The following is an 18,738-nucleotide window of genomic DNA, read 5'->3' as shown; positions in this document are numbered from 1 at the left end:
GGGGAGAGCACCTCTTACTGTTTTTAGTGCAGACAGTTGCAAGGCAGACAGTAGAGCACTGCCAGTACAGACCTCCTCGGATCAGGGAGGATCGTAATAGAAAAACAGCCAATCCTGAAGGTGGGTGAGTCTGACGGTTATGACCCGTATGAAAAGCATTTTATTTATTTCTGTCTTACCCACTGTTTCTTTTTCTGCTTAGATTCAGATATGCCTGATCATGATTTAGAGCCCCCAAGGTTTGCCCAGCTTGCTTTGGAGCGTGTTCTACAGGACTGGAATGCTTTGAAATCTATGATTATGTTTGGGTCACAGGAGAATAAAGACCCGTATGTATTCATAAAAAGGCTTTAGATTTATGTATTTCTCATGCTAATGTAGGTGATTACAATACATTGTCTTTCCTTCCCCCTCAAGTCTCAGTGCCAGCAGTAGGATAGGCCATCTTTTGCCAGAAGAGCAAGTTTACCTCAATCAGCAAAGTGGCACCATTCGGCTGGACTGTTTCACTCATTGCCTTATAGTCAAGTGTACAGCAGATATTTTGGTAAGTTCTTTGGATGTTTATTTACAAGCACATGAAAGGAATGTTTTCTGACTTAGTTTCCCTTCATTTTATGACTTAGACCTTCCCTCCTAAGTACTGATAAGGTCTAATTAAACAGTACATTCAGGGGAATGAAATTTGGGAGGTGATTTAAATATCTCCGTTAACACACAAAATTCCTTTCATTCTAAATAAAAATTCTAAAATGTGCTAAAAATACAACAGTATATAAAAATGAATGGAGCAGTGTTCAAAATTAACCCAGTGCAAGTGTTTTTTTAAGTACTCTTTTTGCTGTGAAATTAGAAAAGAATATAAATCATAAAACCTGCTGATGAGGTTATGGGAAAAAGAACGCATTCAGACACTTACGGGGTTGGCATTGCATTTGGTATTCTTTTAGAAAACAATTGGCAATAATACCACAAGCCATAGGAATATGAGTGCCCTCTGGGGCGCCTGGGTGGCTCAGTTGGTTTAGGTGTCCAACTTCAGCTCAGGTCATGATCTCACGATGCATGGGTTTGAGCCCCACATTGGGCTCTTCACTGTCAGCATGGAGCCTGCTTTGGATTCGCTGTCCCCCTCTCTGTCTGCCCCTCCCTTGCGCTCTCTTTTCTCTCTCAAAAATAAACATTTAAAAGAAAAAATCAGTGCCTTTTGACGTACCATAAATAATTTGTGATATAAGAAAAAAAATCATGTTACAGAATAAAAAATATAAAAATGAAATACTTGATGGACCCAATAGTAGTAGAATGTTGAATCAAATTATAGCCCAGCCACTGGCTGAATTGTAAAGCAGCAATTCAGAAGTAAAGGTTATTTTAAGTAACATTTAAAAACTCCCAAATAACATGAAATTAGACGTGCTCTATAATTAACATGTATATGATAGATGATGCATGGAAATGAGACTAGAAAGTAACAATAATAATGGTTACGTGAGAAGATGGGAATATGAATTTATAATATAAATAGCTGAAACGACTTTGCTTTCAATATGTACCCTATAGTGAGAGAAATTATTCTTTCTGATTTGATATATTTGTTATTTTTCTATGTGTGATATACACAGAACAGACTGGAAGGAAGTCAGACATTTGAAGCCTACTGTAGGTCAAAGACTTGGTAGGCATGTGGCATAAATTAGTCACTGATACTAGTCACTGTTTTGGTTATATTTATTTTGAGATTTTTATTATGAAATGGTAATATTGAAAAAGTGTTAAAACTTTTTACTTTATAAAATGTCCAAACATCTTAAGATATGTCTCAGCATTAATAGAGTGATTACAATTTTTAAAGCTTTTAGATACTCTACTAGGTACACTAGTGAAAGAACTCCAAAACAAATACACACCTGGACGGAGAGAAGAAGCTATTGCTGTGACAATGAGGTTTTTGCGTTCGGTGGCAAGAGTTTTTGTCATTCTTAGTGTGGAAATGGCTTCCTCCAAGAAGAAAAAGTAAGACATCTTTTTTGATTTGAGCTTTTATATCATTTTACACACATATTTTATTAAATGATATTGTGTGTATGAAAAGATTCATAAAAGATTCCTGTTTTTTCCTTTTGCTCTAGCAACTTTATTCCACAGCCGATAGGAAAATGCAAGCGTGTGTTCCAAGCGCTTCTGCCTTATGCTGTAGAAGAATTATGCAATGTAGCCGAGTCGCTGATTGTTCCTGTCAGAATGGGGATCGCTCGCCCGACTGCGCCTTTCACCCTGGCGAGTACTAGCATAGATGCCATGCAGGGCAGTGAGGAGTTGTTTTCCGTGGAACCACTGCCACCACGACCGTCATCTGATCAGTCTAGCAGGTACTTTTCTGCCTGGTAACAGATTCCGATTAATTCTTTCTCTGGAGATGGTCATGTTTGGCTAAGCACTCCGGCTGTGGCCGTGATAATTTGTGTAACAAATGGTAAAGATGTTACTGTTTGAAACCTGTGAGAGGACTTTAAAAATTACACATTGTGTCTACACATATTAGGTAATAGACTTAGAGCTGTGGGTTTTATTTTTGGTTTCGAAAAGGCACTATTTTTATTATGTCAATAAAGGAATCTGGTAGGAAAGTTGAGACTTCTGGAGACATACTTCCTGCCTGGGTTAGGGGACAGCTTCTTAGTCTCAACAGCCACCATATTATCTAGGATAGAGCTAAAACAATTCATTAACTAAATGTTTCTAGTTAATAAGATTATTTATTTTTAAATCTTCCTCATCTTTCCCATTGGTAACTAGACTGCAAGCTTGTTGAGAGTCAGAATGTTTAGAAACTGAAATGTTTTGGTGTCTTTTAGCACAGTGATTGATGATATATGCATGCAAATTTCTTGGGGATTTTATTAAAACGCAGGGGCAGATTTTGGAGGTCTGGGTGGGGCCTGAGGTTCTGTATTTGTTCTAAACTCTAAACTAAAGCCAGTGGTGCTGGTTTTGGGGTCCTACTTTTGAGTTGCAAGGCTATAGTGATCTTTAGCAAACATTCGTTTATTTGGCTTTCTCATGTCTGATTTTGTTACTATGTGTAATTGTAATGATGTTTAATAAAGATCTCTGGGACTTCCTCTTCTTTTCTGGAAAACATCTCTGTGTTATTAAGGAAGGCCTGCCTTAGTATATTTAGCACACCTTACCTAGACTTCATTCCTGGGTTTCATCTGAATTGATGTGTTCACTGTTCTCATTATTCCTTGTGCCAGTATGTGTCCCAGCTTTTCCTTTATTGTCAGTTCTCCTAGGATACCCTAAAATCTAAATCCAGGTTTGTCTGTCAAAGCTTTCTCATGGTAGCCTTGTCACTGATATACTTTCAGGATTTGCTGGAATTGGTTACAAATCAAGCTACATATTTTCAGACTTGCTAAATATACCCCATTATCCAGCGATTCTTTACTCAAAATTTGCTTGGGCGCCATATGATGGCTCCTGAGCCTGATACACTGTGAGGAGCTCCCTGGCTACTTAAGTGGTATTACTTTGTGTTTACGTTCCAGAACACAAACACTTTTTATCTGTTGAATAGATTTTTGGGGTGATCTCCTTTTTAAACAGTGCCCATCAGCCTGTTCTTACTATCAAGATTTTTGTGTCCCTTTGCCATGCTTCACAGGCTATTTATTTTTTCTTAATTTTTTAATTTTATTGTATAGCTTACTGTCAAGCTGGTTTCCATATAACAGCCAGTGCTCATCCCAACAAGTGCCTTCCTCCATGCCCATCACCCTTCTTCCCCACCCCCATCAACCCTCAATTTGTTCTCAGCATAAGTGAAGACATATGGTATCTGTCCTCCTCTGCCTGACTTATTTCACTTAGCATAACACCCTCGAGTTTCATCCACGTTGCTACAAATGGCCAGATTTCATTCTTTCTCATTGTGGAAAGGCTATTTATTTATTTATTTAAGTATTGTGCACTCTTCAGCTCTCCTCTTCACTTTATCCCCCTAGATTAATTCTTGAGTCAGTCTGTCATGTCTTCCCAGAAGGAGATCTCATTGAATCATCAAGATAATAGTGTAATGTTTTCTACAACTGTTGATATATTGTAAAAGTCCTTCGTTATAATGTGGTACAAGCACTCTTGTAAGGGTGTATTTTGATCAGTGTTCCAAGCATGTCTTAAATAAAAGTACACACTTGTCTCTGCCATTTCCCTTGTGTCGGGTGGTAGATGGTATATGTCACTCCACTGAATTTAAAATTTTGAGTTTTGTATTTTTGCTTTTTCTGTTTCTTCCTTTCTTCTCTTTAAAACTCTAAACGTCCTTACTAATTAACCTGTTTGTTTCTCTATCTCCATGCCTTATACAAAAACTCTTTAACTGAAATTTTAGCATGTATTAGGAACTTTTAGCATTGTAAATGCATTACCTGTTTTAATCTTCCCAATAACTCATAGTAACCAATATCATCCTAATTTTAAAAGTGAAGAATATGAGACTCAGGTAATTTGTCTAAAGTTGTACAGTAATTAACATTTAAAGATATTTGGAGATACTTCTAGACAGATATTTTCCTTTTTCCTATATTCCTGAATATCAGATGGCAGAGTAGGGGGAGATAGTTGCTCTTTGGTGCTTACTGAAAGTGTTGAGGCTTTGGATTAATCATCACAAACTCCCCATACCTCAGAGCGTAAATTTCAGTCTTCAACTTTCATGAGCACAGGTTTGTAATTTGAAATTCCCTGAAGATGGGCACCTGGGTGGCTCTTTGGTTAAGTGTCTGACTTTGGATTAGGTCGTGGTCTCACAGGTCCTGAGTTTGAGCCCCACATTGGACTCTGTTGTCAGCATGGAGCCTGCTTCAAATCCTGTGTCTCCCTTTCTCTATGCTCCTCCCCCGCTGTGCTCTCTCTCCCTCTTTCAAAGATAAATAGCAACAACAACAACAAAAAGTTCTCTGAAGAGACACTTTTCGCCCCCCTCCAGCCATGGCTGATACAGATAGGCAAGTCTCTCGAAATCGGTTGCCCTTTCCCAATTTAAGTTTGGCTCTATGTATGAGGGGGACCGAAGAGGAGATTTCTATGATGGAACTTCCTATTTTGCTTTATACTCCAGACTGCCTCTTATGAAAACTGTGGGTCCTTGGAACCCTTCTTGCCTAAGAGGCACCAGCAGATGCCTTTGGTGTTAATGGTGGCACCACTGTTCTCAAGCTTATTCAGTACAGTTGCTTCCCTTTATCACCAGGATAGTTGTGCTTTGTTTCTTAAATTTATCTAGTACATTTAGGTGTTCTACACCAAGAGGGATGTCTCTTCAGTTTGGCAAATTGCTAGAACTAGAAGTTCCCAAAACTTGGAAGTATTTTAACAATCCTGTTAGCCTGGGCTTCAGGACTGTAGTTGTGCCAGGAAGTCTAGTGGGAAAAAAGTTGAATTGTGGTATGAAGAAAACTGGGGGATATATTTTGGATATTAGTGTTATATATACTAAGTACAAACTCCGTACAGTTCTTTGAAGGGACAATAGATCTTGTAGATGTCTGTTCTAGGGTTTTTTGTTGTTGTTTTGTTTTGTTTTTTAAGGAATACTTTGTGGCTTCACACAGTGTTGAGTTTTATTTTTTTAATACTGGAAATATTGAAATCTTAGGTTGGAAATACCCCTTTTATCTCTTCAGATTTTCTTTTAGCTTCCTCCTATGTTTTGTAATTGGCTCTGTGAAGAACGAGTTACTTAAATTTCTAGTATTGAACACCATATTGAGACTACTTCTGTGTTTGAAGGTGGATTGTCTCAGTGGATTCTTCATGCATAACTGGTTTGATTCTTACTTCTAAGAGCAGCTGAAGTGAGGAGAGAACAGGATCAGTGTAAACACCTTTAAAGGTCCTTTAACATTTTTTAATTTGTAAATAAAGGACAATAGTAAGTCACAGGATTATTGAACAACCATCTTCTGATCTCTGACCTGCATTTTAAGATGCATTCTGTCACTCTCCCCTTTCTTTTATAATGGAGGAATCAGTCTTTTCTTGGCTATTTATTAAGGCAGATTTTTAGGGAAGTGGAATTTTTTGGCTCCCCAGTTTTTGTTATGATTCTATTTTCAAATTCATACTTCTGTTGGGGGGGGATGTTTATTTTTGAAAGAGAGATAGTGGGGAAAGGGCAGAGAGAGAGAGACGATGGATACACGGAATCTAAAGCAGGCTCGAGGCTCCATGCTGTCAGCACAGAGCCCGATGCGGGGCTCGAACCCATGAACCGTGAGATCATGACCTGAGCTGAAGTCGAACACTTAACAGACTGAGCCACCCAGGCACCTTTCAAATTCATACTTTTAAACTAATGCTTTCCCTCTACACACAAGCCAGTGGTTCATAAGCTGATGCAAAGTAGATCATATCAGATCTCTTCAAATAGTAGATTACTTGTAATAAGTGTACATTATTACCGCACTTTGTTAATGGATCAATGCTGCTGTCGGAGCCTGTACAAGTTGAGGACTGTTGGTATTGAAAGCAGCGGAGAAGGAAAAGTATTTCCTGGGGAGCATTTCACTGGGAAGAACTCGTGCATTAGTATGTGCATTAACAAATATGAAATGACTTACGGAAAAGCAGAAACACTTCTGAGATTTCTGTTAAATCTCTATGGTAAAATTCATTTCTTTGGAGTCCATATTTTCTGATCTGCTATGGATTAATTATTGTTGGTTTCCAGGGAATTTTTAGGTGAAATTTAAAATAGCTTCCTAGCAAGTGGGTCATACCGAGTGACACTGAGAAGCATTTAAAGTGTGCCATGTGGCAGCACTGTTCTCATACGCTCATGGTTCTCCACAGCTCCAGTCAGTCTCAGTCTTCTTACATCATCCGGAACCCACAGCAGAGGCGCATCAGCCAGTCACAGCCTGTTCGGGGCAGAGATGAAGAACAGGATGACATTGTTTCAGCCGACGTGGAAGAGGTGGTTGTAATCGGTTTTTTTGTTTGTTTTGTTTTTTTTAATGTTTTATTTATTTCTGAGAGAGAGGGAGGGAGGCAGTGTGAGCAGGGGAGGGTCAGAGAGAGAGAGATACAGAATCAGAAGCAGGCTCCAGGCTCTGAGCTAGCTGTCAGCACAGAGCCCGATGCGGGGCTCGAACCCACGAGCTGTGAGATCATGACCTGAGCCAAAGTCGGACGCTTAACCGACTAAGCCACCCAGGCGCCCCTGTAATTGTTTTAATTGTGGTAAATGACAGGGTTTTATCTGGTAGGGAAGAAGTTTTATTAATAGTAGTTTACTACCATTATGTGTTTTTGCTTTTAGCTTTTAGAGTTTTGTTATATGTTCTCATTCGTGGTTATATATGTTATAAATACTTGAAATCCTTGATTTAGTGGATAATACAAAATTGGAAACATAAGCTTGCTTTTACTTAGGGTTAATAGAAAGATATCCTCAATGTTAAAAAAATGCTTTAGTAATTTTGTGCAATGTATTTGAAGGTGAACGGATCCTGCATATTCATTAGGTAAATTTTATTACTGTGGAAATTTAAAAAAATACACACTTCCCACCTGGTTGTTAAACTGTTAATTTTAAGGTTCTGCATATGGACAGAAATCATGAACTTTAGGATATCTGACATAATTTTTGATAGCAAGTTGTCACTAACAAACGATTTTCAAACTCCTGAGTGTTAATATTCTCTGTAATTAGTTAGGGATCTTTGTATTTTAGTTTACGAATTGCTGTGGAGGAACCCTAGTAGGGATGTGGGTGTATTATATACTTCGATTGTCTACAAATAAGATTCTGGATTTAGGTTGAGGTGGTGGAGGGTGTGGCTGGAGAAGAGGATCATCATGATGAACAGGAAGAACATGGGGAAGAAAATGCTGAGGCAGAGGGACAACACGATGAGCATGATGAAGACGGTATGCAGGTTATTTGAGAAATCATTCAATATGAGTACGTTGGGTACCTTTAAGGATATTAATACAGAGAAAAGCCCCATTTGACAATAATGTTCAACATGTTTTTTCAGCCTAGGGATGCTGTAGCATCTGTTCCAAAATTTTAGGAAGCATGTGTATGCTCATATATATTGATATGTATAAAAGTGTATCCTTTTTCTTTACCCTTTTTCTTAAAAAATGTTTTTTAATGCTTATTTTTGAGAGAGAGAGAGCTTGCGCGTGCGCAAGCTTGAGCAGGGGAGAGGCAGTGATAGATGGAGGCAAAGAATCGGAAGCAGGCTCCAGGCTCTGGCTGGCAGCACAGAGCCGGACATGGGGCTCAAACTCACCAGCCACGAGATCATGATCTGAGCTGAAGTCGGATGCTTAACGATCTGAGCCACCCAGGCACCCCTGACTTTCTCTTTTCTTAAAAAGCATTTTAGAAGTTAAAATAGTCATCATCACTTTAGGAAACATTTGCAAATTAGAGAAAAGGAAAACAAATGACCCACAATCCCACGTGGACCTAACAGTTTGCATTTTTACTTTCAGCCTTCCCCTGTGCTGCCTCATTCCTTTGCATATCTTTTAGATATTGTATGTGTAACTTTTTGTGCCTTTTTTTCCTCCACTGACGACTCATTTTGGCCTTTTTCCTACCATCATAACCATTCTTATAGTAGCCAATGGATAGACATTTTGGGGATCATCTTTATTGAGGTATAACTGACATACAATAAACCACACATTTAAAATTTGTTTTGATGTGTATATACCATGAAGTTCTAGATAGACCTTTATAGCATTCTTCCCCTTGTGGAATCCCAATATGTAAAACATGAAAATGGAGCAGTGGTCCCAGCCCAGAGTTTTGCCCACTGGTAGAAGTTCTCCTGCCCAACCCTTTTTACCTAAGGCTGTACAGAACAGATTTTGAATTGTTGTGTAATAGTCTACGGAGGACCATAAATTTGCCAGTCATTTTTCTCCTTCTGAGCAGGCAATTCTGCTTCCTGTAGTAATAGTCACTTTTCCCTGCTCCACCCCCCTCATAACTTAGGATATTTTGGCTTATGAGACTCTGTTCCACAGTGGGTTTTTATTTTTTTCCCTCCTTCTTATTTAAATATATTTCCTAGGGAGTGACATGGAGCTGGACTTGTTAGCAGCAGCTGAAACAGAAAGTGACAGTGAAAGTAACCATAGCAACCAAGATAATGCTAGTGGGCGTAGAAGTGTTGTCACAGCAGCAACCGCTGGCTCTGAAGCAGGTATGTTACCTTGTCCTTATCTGGCTTTCTTGCTTATACTAAAGCCATGTTTATGTTTAATATGAAATGGCTAAACTATACTCCTTATGATTTGTACAAGGGGTGGCTAAGCCTTTTTATAACTTTATCCTTTTCCCCTTATTTTATTTTAGAGAGAAAGTGCATGAGCTGGGGAAGGGGGCAGAGAGAAGGAGGTGGGGGAAAGAGAGAGAGAGAGAGAGAGAAATTATCTTAAGCAGGCTTCATGCCCAGTGTGGAGCCCAACACGAGGCTCGATCCCACGACCCTGGGATCATAACCTGAGCCAAAATCAAAAGTTGGATGCTCAACCAACTGAGCCATGCAGGCACCCCAGTAATTAAACTATTTTAATGATGGTCTTTGTGGACTACTGACTATAGCCTGGCATTCTGTTTAATGTATGTATATTTTCCTGAAAGAGGGTGTACACTGTAGTTTTATATATCAACAAAGTGACGTTGATTTTGCTTTTAAAAATAAAAAAAATTTAGGTGCGAGCAGTGTTCCTGCCTTCTTTTCTGAAGATGATTCACAATCAAATGACTCAAGTGATTCTGATAGCAGCAGTAGTCAGAGTGATGACATAGAACAGGAGACCTTTATGCTCGATGAGCCATTAGAGAGAACCACGAATAGCTCCCATGCCAATGGTGCTGCCCAAGCCCCCCGGTCCATGCAGTGGGCTGTCCGCAACACCCAGCATCAGCGGGCAGCCAGCACAGCCCCTTCCAGCACATCCACACCAGCAGGCAAGTCTGAAAACTTGGTATTCTTCTTCTTTTTTTTTTTTTTTTTTTTTTAAATTTTTTAATGTTTATTCATTTTTGAGAGAGAGACAGAATGTGAGCAGGGGAGGGGCAGAGAGAGAGGAAGACACAGAACCCGAAGCAGGTTCCAGGCTCTGAGCTGTCAGCACAGAGTCCAGTGCGGGGCTCGAACCCACAAGCCGTGAGATCATGACCTGAGCTGAAGTTGGATGCTTAAATGACTGAGCCACCCAGGTTCCTCTGAAAACTTGGTATTCTTAAAAGGACTTAAATAGGTTTTTAAAATTATGTGTGTTCATCTAGACAAGTAGCTTCATAATTGTTCTTCATTGTTTTTGCTGTGTTCAAATATGTTTTTGCAATTACATATCCTTATATCAAGGTTTCTCCGTCTCTGTACCATTGCTACTTTGGGCTGAATAATCCTTTGTGATTGTGCATTGTAGTATGTTTAGTAGAAGCATCCTTGACTTCTGTGCACCAGATGCCAGTAGCAATCTTTCCTCCAACTCCCCCCACCTGTTGTGACAACCAAAACTGTCTATGACATTGCCAGATTGTCCCGTCTTTGGGCGGGGGCAGTAGCAAAACTGCATCTGGTTTAGAACATTCTAGTAATTCTTGTCCCTCTCACCATTGCCCTTCCTTAAGCTGGTGTGATTTAAGACCCAAGCTTTTTGCTCAGTGACCACAGTTGCCATTGCAATTGATTTTAGCTTATTTAAATGTATACAGTGCTAGAGAAACACAATTAGCATCTGACAGCTTATTGTGGTTGTCCTTTTTTCTCTGTAGCAAGTTCAGCGGGATTGATTTATATTGATCCTTCAAATTTACGCCGGAGTGGTACCATCAGCACGAGTGCTGCTGCCGCAGCTGCTGCTTTGGAAGCTAGCAATGCCAGCAGCTACTTGACGTCTGCGAGCAGTTTAGCCAGGGCTTACAGCATTGTTATCAGACAAATCTCGGACTTGATGGGCCTTATTCCTAAGTATAATCACCTAGTGTACTCACAGATTCCAGCAGCTGTGAAATTGACTTACCAAGATGCAGTAAACTTACAGGTATGAAAACATTGACAAGTTACTCTAAATAAAGTTTGGGATGTCAGTTTTGAGAATTCCACTGTAATGGGAGCTAATGTTACAGATATTTAAATGTTTATAGAATACTACTATATATCAAATGTAACTTTATTTGGATAGTTTTAACTATTTCAGTTTGGTCTTCATAGAACTATGTAGAAGAAAAGCTTATTCCCACTTGGAACTGGATGGTCAGTATTATGGATTCTACTGAAGCTCAATTACGTTATGGTTCTGCATTAGCATCTGCTGGTGATCCGGGACACCCAAATCATCCTCTTCACGCTTCTCAGAATTCAGCTCGAAGAGAGAGGATGACTGCACGAGAGGAGGCTAGTTTACGAACCCTTGAAGGCAGACGGTATGAAATTCTTCCTATGTGCTTATATGTTAGAGCCCTTATATCCCAGAGAGTTAGAGCTTTTTGGTTGCTGTTATATTAGACCTCACTTTGTTTTGAAGAGGGGAAGTGTATTCTTTTTAAATTGTTGTGTAGTTGAAGCAGAGTAAGTTAGTTATAATCCAAGCTGGTTTTCTTTTTTTTTTCAAAATTCATATTTTAGGAATCTGATACTTTTCATTTTTGAAGTAGTTGATATACACCCTTGTTTCATTATCCTCCAAGCTTCCCCCTCCACCCCCCACCCCTTGAGAGGCATGTATTTATAGGAAGACTTATTCTGGCCATGATTGAGTATGAATGTATTTTGTTTTCGGGAAGAGGAAAGAATGTGTGGTTACCAAAGTTGCTCTTTGGTTTCCTTGAATCAGGCTTCTTTTTCTATATCCCCAAGTCTGTTGAACTGTATTTAAAGTAAATTTCTTTATGTATTTATGGTCTTATTTCTTTCAGTTATAAAATGGTCTTTTTCAGGAGTAGGAATTAGCCCAGAATTTGAACACTAGAGCAGTGGGGCTTGTGCCACTACCGCAGTAGAGCAGTGCCATATAGTCAAAGTACCCTGTATCTGAGGTCAGAGTCCTAGGATTTGGTTCTAGCTTTGGCTCAGGCAAAATAACTTTGCTGCTTTGAGAGGTTTGTAACGGGAAAGACAAGGGCCTAGGAGACTGCTCAGGAACCTTAACAAAATTATGGTTGGACTGACCACTGAAAGGTCATAGATTTATTTAAGTAGGACAAGTGAAGCCAGAAAGGAGAGAGAGAAGCACTAAAATCATATAACAGAATTGAGGGCCTTGTTGAGGGATGGAGCAGGAGGAGGCAGAATTTACAGCTAGACTTTGATTCTGAATAACTAATAGGAAAAATTATAAGAAAATTCTAGAGCAGTAGAATGGACATACGTGGCTTTTGAAAATACTGAGGAGCTGGGAGAGGAGTTGATGGAAATGTCTAGAATGCAAGATTGAATGCTTGGCAGAGAGATCTGGACTACTTGGGAGGCCTCTGCTTTCTTGTCCTAGGAAGCCTGCTCCACAAAAAGGCACAAGTGTTGTCTTTGTAAGCCCAGCCTGAATAACAGAGCTCTGATAATAGATCTAGATTAATGACAGGGTTCTTCTCCCTTTAGCTCACTGTGCCTCTCACTCTAATATAATAGCCTTATTGAGATATAATTTACATACAGTTCCATACTTCTCAATATATTCAGAGCTACACAGTCATCATCACAATTAATTATGGAATATTTTTATCATCTCCACAAAAATACCTATTAATAGTCACTTCCCATTTTCACATATCTTCCCACTCTAAGCGACCACCAATCTACTCTGGGTTTCTATAAATTTGCCTATTTTGGACATTTCATATAGACGGAATCATACAATATGTGGTATTCTGTGCCTAGTTTGTTTTACCTAGCATAACGGTTTTAAGGTTCATCATGTTTAGCATTATCAGTCAATACATTCTAGTAATATTTCATTGTATGGATGTGCCACATTTTTGTCTGTTCATAAGTTGGGCTTTTCATCCTTTTTGCTCTTGTGAATAATGTGTATAGGTTTTTGTATAGGCATGTTCTCAGTTATGTTGGATTATATACCTAGTTGTGGAATTGCTAGATCATATGGTAATTCTGTTAAACTTTTGGGCAACTGCCAGACTTTTCCAGAGCTGCTACATCATTTTACATGCCCAGTAGCAGTGTGCGAGGCCACTAATTTCTCTAAATCCATGCTAGCACTTGTTACTAGCTGGATTTATTTATTTATTTATTTTTTAATTGTAGCCATCCTAGTGGGTGTGAAGTGGTATCTCATTGTGATTTTGATTTGCATTTCCCTAAAGGCTAAATGATGTGCACCATTTCATGGGCTTATCGGTCATTTGTATATCTTTTTTGAAGAAATGTCTATTTAGATTCTTTGCCCATTTTTTAATTGGCTTGTCTTCTTGTTAATTGAGTTGTGTGAGTTACTTACATTTTCTGGATTCTTAAGTTCCTATCGCATACATGACTTGCAGAAATTTTGTCCTTTTCTGTGTCTTTTCATTTTCTTGATGGTGTCCTTTGAAATACATAAGGTTTTAATTTTGATAAAGTCTGGTGCTATCTGTGTTTTTTTTTTTGCTTTTGTTTCGGTATCATGTTAGACAATGGTTCTCAAAGTTGTGATCCCCAGAACAGCATCAATATCACCTAGGAGCGTGTTAGATCTGGAGGCCTCCCCCAGCCCTACTGAAACTATGGAGGTGGGGCCAAAACAATCCGTCTTAACAAGGCCTCTACGAGATTTTAGTAAGACGTTGAGGTTCAGGGAAGGAGTTCCTTGTCCATTTCCAAAGGACACTATATATTCCTGTACAAAATATACAGGGCAGTAAATCAACCACAATGTCTTTATCTCTAAAGCAGAGTCACAGGGTTAATGAGTTGGATATCCTCAGTTCCTAATTTTGCATATTTATGATAGTGGTAAGTTTTACATTTGTGGTTTTTTTTTTTTTTTTTTAAATGCATTTATTTTTTTATTTTGAGAGACAGAGACAGAGCAAGCGAGGGAGGGGCAGAGAGACAGGGACACACAATCTGAAGCAGGCTCCAAGCTCTGAGCTGTCCGCACAGAGCCCGACGTGGGGCTCAAACCCACAGATTGTGAGATCATGACCTGAGCCGAAGTCGGATGCTTAACCAACAGAGCCACCCAGGCGCCCCAAAGAGTTTCATTTCTTTTTACTCCTACAGACGTGCCACACTGCTTAGCGCCCGTCAAGGAATGATGTCTGCCCGAGGGGACTTCCTAAATTATGCACTGTCCTTAATGCGGTCTCATAATGATGAGCATTCGGATGTTCTTCCAGTTTTGGATGTTTGCTCACTGAAGCATGTGGCATATGTTTTTCAAGCCCTTATATATTGGATTAAAGCAATGAATCAGCAGACAACATTGGATACACCTCAACTGGAACGCAAAAGGTATCCATACTTGCCATGAGATTGGTTTAGGAAATATCTGTTTGCTCAATGTAGTCTTAGTATATTGTCTGATTTTTGGAGTGATAAGAGTGTGACTAAAGAGAAAATAGCGTAGGAATGTTTCATTTGGGAAAGTGGGTTTGAGTCTATTCAACCTTTCTCCATAGCTGCTTCTCACTTAAAACAGGAAACCTAAGAATTTTTAGTTCAGCTTTATGCCTAAGATAGTTTGTCATGTTTTCTATTAGAGTCTGTCTAACTACTCAGTATTTCTCAATGTGAGTATCCTTTTGCTTCTCTTGAGCCTCTTTTTTAATTGTAATACATTTGGCTGGTCAGTCTACCGTTCGCAGAGTCCAAAACTTGACCACAGTTTTTGAAATTGGCTAGATACTGACCTTTTCAGTGCTTTTTTGCTTATAGTTCCTATCACCTTTACTCCATACTTCATGTCAAATGACTCACTTGTCTTTTTAAAGGACGCGAGAACTCTTGGAACTGGGTATTGATAATGAAGATTCAGAACATGAAAATGATGATGACACCAATCAAAGTTAGTGTACAGAAAATCTGCTAATCTACTTCAAGAAATGGCTGCCTCAGTATTTCCCCTTCAAGCTTTTTAACTTCATTATTTTCTGTCTGGGTGGGAATTTCTCTTTTCTTCTATATGTCCCATTTCTTGCATTTTCTGTCCATTTTTCCTCTTATACCCTTGCATTATTTGCTTCATAAATAAGGATGAATTAAACAAATGTAATGAACTTGTTAACAGTATTTTTTCTGGTTTTGTACCTTTTGCATTTTAGTTATATGTTTACCTTTATTGTTAAGTGTGTAAGTACTACATTTTTAAAAGTCTTAGAACCTTTATGGATATGGGTGCAAAATATATTTAGTCAAAATGAGAAATACCAGTTATAACTCCCAAATATGAAAACCCTTAATGGTTAATGCAGTAAAAAGAAAATATTCCAAACTTGAGAAATTTTGGGATCTTCTACAGTCTCTTTGTAGTTTTTAGCTATTCTTTCAAATGGATTGTAAAAAATTTGTCCTTTTGCCTATTTCTTATTATCGAGTAGTACTTTTATTCAGCCCACAGAGAGACAGCTGACGTAACTGCTGTTGTTTGAAAACCCAGCCATAGCTCACTATTTTCACAGCATATACTGTAAGCTAACTGTCCAAAGTTTTAGTACATTAAGGGAGATGGTGTTCTTAGGCCGACTTTGCTGTGGAGATGAATGAGATGCCCAGACATTTTTGTCTTGTAGAGAAAGCAGAACTTACAAGTAAGCAAATGCTCAACTCTCAGCTCCTGACCATCTCCTCTATTTAGAATCCTCAGTGAGCCGCATCCTGAGTATGCTTAGGAATCTAGCTGTATTCAGGTCTGAATCTCTAGAGAGAGAGAGACAGACAGAGAAAGATATGGGAAATATCTGTACCGTAGAAAGTGAAACAATATTTGTATTCCTTATAAAAAGTTTTATTGTTGTGTTATAAGACACCTAATAGAATTTACCACTGTAACCATTTTAAACTAATATTTTCAGTTGCCACCTAAAATATTATCAAAATTTTGGACTACTGTTTTTGAGTGGCATTAAAATTTTGTAAAGAGGGAACAGGAATTTCAGATTGAGGAGATTAAGATTCTTTAACTCTTCCCCAATAACTAATTTTTTCTAAAAATCAAACACTTTATCTCTCTATGTTTAGGTGCTACTTTGAATGATAAGGACGATGACTCTCTTCCTGCAGAAACTGGTCAAAACCATCCATTTTTCCGACGCTCAGACTCCATGACGTTCCTTGGATGTATACCCCCAAACCCATTTGAAGTGCCTCTGGCTGAAGCCATCCCTTTGGCTGATCAGCCACATCTGTTGCAGGTGATTTAAACAAACTAGTCGTGTAAGATTTCTTTTTAAGTACTGTTTTTTTTTTTTTTTTTTTAAATGTTTGTTTATTTTTGAGAGAGAGACAGAGTGTGAGTGGGGGGAGGGGCAGAGAGAGGGAGACACAGAATTTGAAGCAGGCTCCAGGCTCTGAGCTGTCAGCAGAGAGCCCGATGCGGATCTCGAACCCACCAACTGTGAAATTGTGACCTGAGCCACCGACTGAGCCACCCAGGCACCCCTAAGTACATTTTTTTTTTTTTTTAAGTGTTCAGTGTAACTAGAATATTTCTGTTAAAATTCCAGCCAAACGCTAGAAAGGAGGATCTTTTTGGCCGTCCAAGTCAAGGTCTTTATTCTTCATCTGCCAGTAGTGGGAAATGCTTAATGGAGGTTACAGTGGATAGAAACTGCCTTGAGGTAAGATAGTAAAAATCTCCACAATATCATATTTGTGAATGAGAACTTATCCCAGTATCTAGAGTTCTGGAAACGCATTAATCCAGAAAACTGTGTTGCCTCAACTAATGTAAGTATTAGAAATCCTTGCCTTATGACAATTTCATATAATTTTATAATTCCATCAGTGTCAACTTGCCTGCCTTGATACTAACTTGTTTTGTGTCAGGTGACTTCTATAAACTGGGAGTCATTTTGTGTTTTGCCTTTTTCACAGAGTTGAATAATAGTAATGCTGCTGAAAATTAAAATCTTTAAATGTATATATAATGTGAATATGTTTTTATACATGAGCATACATAGTATTGGCTTGACACTTTCCTTTTTGACTGTAGAATGTGAATAAATAAGGTAATATTAATGACTTGTTGAATAATTCTGTCTACTAGGCATGGTCTCAATCTTTATAACCATGTTGGGTAGAAAACATATTTATCCTGATTTTATGGGTTAAAAAATTGAGGATTGCAGAGGTTACATACATTTCTTGTGGGAATGCCTGTTGTTATACAACTAGTTAAGTGGCAGATAGAAGTTCAGGCTGTGTGGTGAATACACTGAAACTGCACTGGGTAGTTTCACTGGTGGTCAGTCAAGGGAATCGGAAAAAAAAAAACCATGCTGCATCTTTGTAGTTGAAACACCCAGTAATTTCCGTGATTTCTGTAGAATATTAGTAAGTTGAAAAGGAAATCTAGTTAGGTGTTTTTTTTTAATGTGTAACTTTTAAATGTAAAAATTCATAGGTTCTTCCAACTAAAATGTCTTATGCTGCCAACTTGAAAAATGTAATGAACATGCAAAATCGACAAAAAAAGGAAGGGGAAGAACAGAATATGGTGCCAGAAGAAGCTGAAAGTTCAAAACCAGGGCCATCTGCTCATGATCTTGCTGCACAACTGAAAAGCAGTTTACTAGCAGAAATAGGACTGACTGAAAGTGAAGGGCCACCTCTTACGTCTTTCAGGTATTTGCTAAGTAGAGATAATTCTTCTGTTTTTACTTTACTTTATGGATATTATAATTCTTGTAAGAATTTTTATTTAGGAATTTTATAATTTCATTTGTATGTAAATAATAGAATTAACTGTTCTCTTATTTTTGTTTTTCTAGTTTATAATCAGATATTTAAACTTGAGATTTTCTGGATTTTTTGGGTGACTTTAGTTATTGATTGGCATTCTGATTTTTTTCCTCACCTTCACTGAGGAAATTCTAAGATTGTGTTTCTTAATGTTTAGCACTGAGTTAAAGTATATGTCCGTGTCAGATTGCCCGTTGAGTTTCTGCTTTATACTATTTTTTGGTTATAGACTCTGAGATCATTATTTTTGTTGATGAGTTAACTGGGTTTAAGAAGCTATATACATTTTATATATACAGTCTAACAATCATAAAAGGCAAGGAAGAATTGTGGCCTGGGGTGGCCAAGTTTTTCAGAGGCAATATGGCTTGTGCTGAGATGTGTAGAATATGTAAAAGCAAATAGACTGAAGGAGAGAAGAATTAGAGGTAAGGAGACAAGTTAAAAAGAAAGCGGTTACTAGGTTCTGTCTAGTGGTAAAAGGGGGCTTTTACCTTTGGGGTAAAATACAATATTGCCTTTGGGATGAATTAGGAAATTATGGAGGGGATAAGAAACTCATGAAGGACTTAATTGCTCTGGAGAAATAGGGGAAAGAAAAATTAAAATTTGTTTCAAGTTTGTGCAATAGGGAAATTGATGGTACTACTGAAAGAAATCAAGAGGCAGCGTCATTGAAGTGAAGAAGCCATCCTCGGTTTTCCCATGTTGAGTTGGAGTTACATGTTACAGACATGGGTGTATTCAGCACAGTGGAAATTCTGGACTGTTGTGAAAGTTTGAACTAGAGAGGGATTTGGGA

General features: G+C 38.4%; 1 protein-coding gene across 5 annotated transcripts in view; it reads left to right on the top strand.

Moving 5' to 3' along the window:
• UBR5 (ubiquitin protein ligase E3 component n-recognin 5) overlaps positions 1-18,738 on the top strand; it is a 137,374-nt gene that overhangs the window by 97,566 nt on the left and 21,070 nt on the right. For all 5 annotated transcript variants that reach the window (XM_039233839.1, XM_039233838.1, XM_039233840.1 and 2 more), the window contains exons 30-45: positions 2-120; positions 203-329; positions 418-547; positions 1,856-2,016; positions 2,133-2,372; positions 6,859-6,982; positions 7,827-7,938; positions 9,102-9,233; positions 9,746-10,003; positions 10,817-11,085; positions 11,256-11,467; positions 14,259-14,489; positions 14,969-15,042; positions 16,215-16,387; positions 16,700-16,813; positions 17,599-17,819. In XM_039233839.1, the coding sequence (XP_039089770.1) occupies positions 2-120; positions 203-329; positions 418-547; positions 1,856-2,016; positions 2,133-2,372; positions 6,859-6,982; positions 7,827-7,938; positions 9,102-9,233; positions 9,746-10,003; positions 10,817-11,085; positions 11,256-11,467; positions 14,259-14,489; positions 14,969-15,042; positions 16,215-16,387; positions 16,700-16,813; positions 17,599-17,819 (2,697 nt within the window). The remainder of the gene's footprint in view (position 1; positions 121-202; positions 330-417; positions 548-1,855; positions 2,017-2,132; positions 2,373-6,858; positions 6,983-7,826; positions 7,939-9,101; positions 9,234-9,745; positions 10,004-10,816; positions 11,086-11,255; positions 11,468-14,258; positions 14,490-14,968; positions 15,043-16,214; positions 16,388-16,699; positions 16,814-17,598; positions 17,820-18,738) is intronic.

The sequence above is a fragment of the Hyaena hyaena genome, unplaced genomic scaffold, assembly GCF_003009895.1.
Source record: "Hyaena hyaena isolate Hyena2069 unplaced genomic scaffold, ASM300989v1 scaffold_79, whole genome shotgun sequence".
Lineage (NCBI taxonomy): Eukaryota > Metazoa > Chordata > Mammalia > Carnivora > Hyaenidae > Hyaena > Hyaena hyaena.
Note: the sequence above shows the minus strand (reverse complement) of the source record. Positions and strands in the feature narration are given on the sequence as shown.